The 5,806-nt window shown below is 39.5% G+C and overlaps 1 protein-coding gene across 1 annotated transcript in view; it reads left to right on the top strand.

Moving 5' to 3' along the window:
- The window catches only part of LOC104545860 (ubiquitin carboxyl-terminal hydrolase 14), a gene marked incomplete at both ends in the record, with an annotated part of 13,069 nt that overhangs the window by 5,048 nt on the left and 2,215 nt on the right, over nucleotides 1-5,806 (top strand). The window contains 4 exons of the mRNA XM_010191094.1: nucleotides 1,493-1,551; nucleotides 3,478-3,608; nucleotides 3,908-3,988; nucleotides 4,858-4,937. Of these exons, the coding sequence (XP_010189396.1) occupies nucleotides 1,493-1,551; nucleotides 3,478-3,608; nucleotides 3,908-3,988; nucleotides 4,858-4,937 (351 nt within the window). The remainder of the gene's footprint in view (nucleotides 1-1,492; nucleotides 1,552-3,477; nucleotides 3,609-3,907; nucleotides 3,989-4,857; nucleotides 4,938-5,806) is intronic.

Below are 5,806 nucleotides of genomic sequence, written 5' to 3' on the forward strand. Positions count from 1 at the left end.
GGAGACCGTGGGTGTTACTGTGGCGGCAGACTGGAAAAAGCTGGAGTTACTGTCGTATGGATGTGTAGGGGACAGAAGAGGTGTCCTTATGCAGTTTGTTTCATTCGTTCTGGTTGTAGACCAGCTTTTCTGATCTTTGTTTGTTTGTTTGTTGTTCTGGACTGAGATGCGGAAATGGACAATTTTTGGTTCATTTGTTTGGTTTTGTTTGTGAGGAATCTATGAGAAACTTGAAAATTATGAAGAAGTTGGTACCCAACTGGATATTCTAGATTACAGTGAACACTAGATATTCAAGTACTTATAATTTTTTCTTCTTTCCGTTAGCAGGTAAACCTTAATTATTTAGCACTGAGAACTATTTGTGAAGTACAGAAACTGTTTCAAAGCTTTTTCTTGTTTTTCGATGTTGTTGTCTTAGAAATGATATTTGCTGTTTATTTCCATGTAAAGGACTCTGAGTTACTGCACTGAATCAGAATATTTGACAAATTTAACATACCAAATGTCAAAATGTACCCTATAAAACTGGCAGACTGCAACACAAGATGTAGCCTTATTGTCTGTGGGAAGTCAGATTCGCAGGCAGCCGCTCTGTTTCCCCCTTGAGACTCAGCCTTTATTTGGTCTCCCCTGCTTGATGACAGCATGGAATGGTATATGGCAGTGGGAGAGAGGTGAAAGGACTCACATGGGAAAGCTTACTGTTACAGCCTCATTTCTCTCCAGCTGCTCTGTTGGTCTCTGCAAGGATACTCCCTGTTTTGTAGCTTGAAAGGAGGAAGGTTTCCTGCTCATCGTAAAGCAATGGACAGAATTTTTAAACTTGTGTCTGAGATTAAGGACTGCGGGAGGCCCTCCTTTTGCTTTGAAGGCTCATATGCTTTCAGGAGGCCATTTGTTCCTCATGCAGGTGGTAAAATTAAGAAATCATTCAGAGACTGGTAAGTTCTAGTAGTACAGGTGGACTCCCATACTTTTTTGGAGTGGGAAATAGCTCCTCAGTGTCTCACCTCTCCCTGTTTGGTTTGTGCTGTGGAGGGAGGAAGCAAACCTGTCCTCCATCTCTGTGCGTTTTAGCTGCCGTCTGTCCTTGAAGGTGTTTCTTTTTCTGTGTGTGAAGAAGCTGCAGCAAATGTTTCAGAAGTGGAGTAGCTTCTATTCAGTTCTTTTCATCACTTTCTTTAAAGATAGATTGTGTCTTTGAGGCAGATGGATTAGGGAAGCAGCAGTGATGTATCCAGACTTCTCAGTCTGCATTTATTTATTGTGTCAAGGATGCCAGTTTTCCCTTCCTTCCATGCAGTGCTTGCAGAATGACAGAGAATTTGGGATGACTGTGAGTAAATCCTTACCTTCAGTTACTTCTGTTTTGGTGATTAATTTCCTTTGACATTTAAATATATCTCACTGTTGCCTGCTTTGTGATTTAAAAACCTGGCTGTTCTCGATTTTGTTTAATTGCAAACAAATTATTTCTCTTTTCTTTTAGGTATGGTGGTGCCTTAAGAGCTTCAGGAGAAATGGCCTCGGCTCAATACATTACGGCAGGTTGGTGTTTAGAGTAGAACACAGGTTTAGGCTAGTGTGTGATTTCCTGCTAGCTGCAGATGAAAACTGCAGTTAGGGCTCTGCCTATTTTTTGTTAACACATGTGCCGTAGGAATTTCAGATCTGCTAGCACTGAAGGTTTCATTTTGCTCTGTTAATATGTTTATTCTGAGCATTAATATCATTATTCTGACCGTGGCTGCAAAGCATATGTTTCTGCATATTACCTACCTGCATGCTAGGAAAAGTATATTCAGGTGTGATCTAGGTTTAGATAGAAATCATTTGTATGACTTCATGTTTTGCGTGTAGGCATAAAGCAATTGGAACTTCCTAAAGCAGACTTCATAGATCCATTGAGTTCATCATTTTGAGTAGAAATATTTTAGTGAACATTTCTTTGTTTTGCTTAATGGTAGGCTAACACCATACTCCTAAAATACACATTTCATTGATATTTTTAATATGATTTATTGGCTGAGCATTGTTGTTAAGGTGGTAGCTGATGCTTTATCAGTGGCCTTACCCTTTGCCCTAAAGATCAGATTTCGTAACTGAAATAGCAAGTAGTGTCTTCAAAAGGAAAGTTGCTCTTTATTGTGGTGATCTGGGTGCTCACAATGTGGGAGCTCACGATGGCCCCGTATCTCCACGTTCTAACTGGAGCTCTAGTTAGACCCCTTACACTTGAACCAGGGTACTACTTGTCCACTTTTTCTTTTTTTTACTCTATTTCATTGCCCCACTAAGATGCTGGGCCAGGACACTGGAATTTCTACCAGTCCATTTAAGGAAAAACAAAACAATATAAGGAAGGAAAGGTCCAGTTTGTGGGTATGCCTGCTGATCGAATTTTGGGGTGGTAAGTTCAATGGTTACTCTGTACAACCATGCCTGCCCCTCCCTTTTACACTGCCTTTACTTCGTGTCCCTTGTTTTCTTTTTAAGGTGGCAGCTCTGCTTTTTAGGAGTCTTAGTAGTTTAAAGATCTGAGGAATTCTTAGATAATTCTCTGGTGCTGAGCTGGTCAAGAACTCCTGCGTGACACTTACGGCATTTTTTTAAATTGCTGTGTCATATCAGTTGTCCCTTTTATCAAGGTCAGTGAAGGTATTTCTTAAAGAGAGGAAGCAACTGAGTTGGTTCCTTGTAATCTTGCCTGTATTCACTTATTCAACAGTACCATTCGCTAGTCTCTCCACTTGTAAATTCGTGACCGTGCAGAGTGTTCCCTACCTCACAGGGCTGTTGTGAGGATTAACAGGTGTTGCTGAAGCAGTTTGTGGATTTATAATGCTGTAACCTGGGTAGGTAAGAGATGAGTAGCAGTGTCTGGAGCAAAACAAGAAAGCCATGGATATTTTCATGCAATCAGTAGCATTCATTGAATTGCACATAGTTAATGAACTGTCTGCACGTATGAATACACATACTTGTTTTCCTGGATGTAAAATTAAGCATGAGTATTTTCTAGATATTTTAGTTGGGAAAAATGAAAACTTTTCTCAGTAGTTGGTGAAACTTAGGCTACTCTAGCGGATAGATTGTAAATGCCTTTGGTTTTTCTAGGTGTAGTCCTCTTGTCAAAATGCTGCTCAGATGCGTTTCAAATGAAATCTTTACTCCAATTTTTTCGTGTTTTTTTTTAATTATTTTATTTGTTGTTAGCAGCCAGGAAAGACAAGGCACTATGTGCCAGAGTCTCAGAATTGTCATGTTTATGCCTGCAAAGTCACGTTCACAACTGAGATCTTAGGTGCACCTGCTATGCCACCTGGAAAATTCAGCCCTGCTTTGGAAAGATCAAATTTGATACTGTTGAATGATCAGTCTTTAAACGTTGCTGCTGTTTTACTGTTATTGTTAAACTTCCTGCCATGTTTGAATTGTTTTTCCACTTCTCAAAACGTTCACTTTTTCTTCAAGCTCTTAGAGACTTGTTTGATTCCATGGATAAAACTTCCTCCAGTATCCCACCTATCATTCTCCTGCAGTTTTTACATATGGCCTTCCCACAGTTTGCAGAGAAAGGCGATCAAGGCCAGTACCTTCAACAGGTAAAGACTGATTATTGGCTTATTGTTCAAAACTTGCATAGTATGTTAGAAGTTGAGGACAAGAATAGTTTCAAACTTGCCTTCTCCCGTGTAAAATAATTTATCTCAGTAAACCGTTTGTTTTTGTATCATGTGGAAAAGTTGAATGTTATGTCAAATGCTAGCTCTGAAAACATATGGTGGAGTAGAGAGAAATTCTTAAAGAATCCTTACATTCGGATTTCTAGTGTCAAGACTGGGTTTAGTATTACTAAATCATAACACTACTGGTCAGATTTAATGTTCTGTTCCCTTCCTAGGATGCCAACGAGTGCTGGGGACATATGATGAGGGTACTACAGCAGAAGCTGGAAGGCATAGAAGGTGATACAGTTATGGAGGTAATTGTGGTCTTACTCTAACCAGAGTTAGGGTTTATAATATTGTACTTGTGATTCACATGGTTCTTGCTAAGGTTTGTGAGCTAACGTGTCTGTAGTCCAGGAAGTGGAGTTGCTTTCTGATATTTCTGATCAGCACAGTGCTACCTGTGTCATGTCAGCTAATCTATGGAGCATGCTATAGGACTGCTTTCCCTCTGGGCTTTGTAAGGCCTGTGTTGGACCAGGGTGGTGGGGACTGTGAGTGTGCAGCAGCTGTCCTGGTAACCTCTGAATTTAGCATGTAAGAACTTTTTTTTTCCTGAAAACAAACAAAAAAACCCCACAAAATGAACAAACAAAACCTCAAACCAAACAAAAACCGAAACAAAACCAAAAAGCCCCCAAAACAAACCATCGTTGTGCTCCAGCATTCTTGGCTACAAGAATGCTATTTCAGACAGCTAACTTTGTCAACCTGATAAGAAATTACTAATTAGTAGAAATTAAGTTTTTTCCCAAGACTTTACTGGACTGACTCTCTTCTTTCTCTGTAAAGTGTTTTCTAGAGAGTCTTGACAGTGGCAAAAAATCTGATAGACTACTCTAAAATTTAAGACAGATTTTAGTTGGGGGGCAAGGAGGTGTGATGATGCGACGACTTGATTGAAACCTTGCTTGCTGCTATGCTTTGAGGTGGCTTTAACAGCATTCTATAAATGCATTTGTTTTGAAACTTTTATAAAAAGATTGACTGATTAGGAGAAAATGCACCTCTAGAAAGGGGAAGGAGTAGGTTCAAAATAAAGTAAATGGGGTTATTTTGTCTGTAAAGAAGACTGTCTTTACGTGCTATTTAAAGTTACATCATAAGATTATTTGTTTTACAGACAGACTCTGGAGCTACAGCTGCACCATCTAAAAAGAAGAGTTTGATTGATCAGTTCTTCAGCATTGAATTTGAAACAGCGTATCCTAAAGATGAAGGCAAGACATAAAGAATGATGATAATTTCACACTTTAGCTGTTGAGCGCAGAAAGGATGAAAAGCACAATCCAGAGTAGTGCAGAAAATAAAGGTGTGTGTTGAAGGAGAAAGGTGTATTGCAGGAGTACACAGAAGTTAAAGTTAAGGTTGGATATACTTCGAGAGAAAGGATGATGTGGGGAGGAAGACTGCTAATGGAAATTTACAGAAAAATCCCACTGAATTTAAATCCAGATTGCCTGCTTCAAGGATGCTAAGACTTTTTATTCAAAGAAAAGTAATTATATTCTTTAATAGTATTTTTTTTATTGTATGGAAGTGTTGCTGACATACTTGGCATACTAAATATGGGGAAAAAATAGCTTGATTGATTTCTTAAGAAATAAGTCAGATGCACAGTGTTAGATGAGTAAGAAACTAATGCCACTGACAACTCTCTAGTAGCTTTTTGTAGTGGGATCAAACAGTGTATGACCACATGGGGCTCACATCTCATGCCAAGTATTACTCTTTTCCCGCTTTGCCACTCCAAAATCCTGCCTGTCATTAAAGTGACCACCACTTTGAGAGAGAAGTATACTGTGCCTTTTGCTCATCTGAGTTAAGGCAACATTGCCTTAGGTGGAGTACTGTGTCTTATACATAGCTTGGTAGCAGTGGAGAGTAAAGGCCTTTTTTAAGCATCTCTCTCCCTGTGTTGTGATGTTTGTTAGCCTTGGAACAGTTGGGAGGAGCAGAATGATATAGAAAATAATGAAGAAATGGAATTCATCTCAGTGAAGAGGACACATAGAAGGCAGGGAAAGGAGGCTGTGCGTGTTGAAAGAAACGGGAAGTCTGGCCAGCAGCAG

Source organism: Mesitornis unicolor, unplaced genomic scaffold (assembly GCF_000695765.1).
Source record: "Mesitornis unicolor isolate BGI_N332 unplaced genomic scaffold, ASM69576v1 scaffold37698, whole genome shotgun sequence".
NCBI classification, from domain to species: domain Eukaryota; kingdom Metazoa; phylum Chordata; class Aves; order Mesitornithiformes; family Mesitornithidae; genus Mesitornis; species Mesitornis unicolor.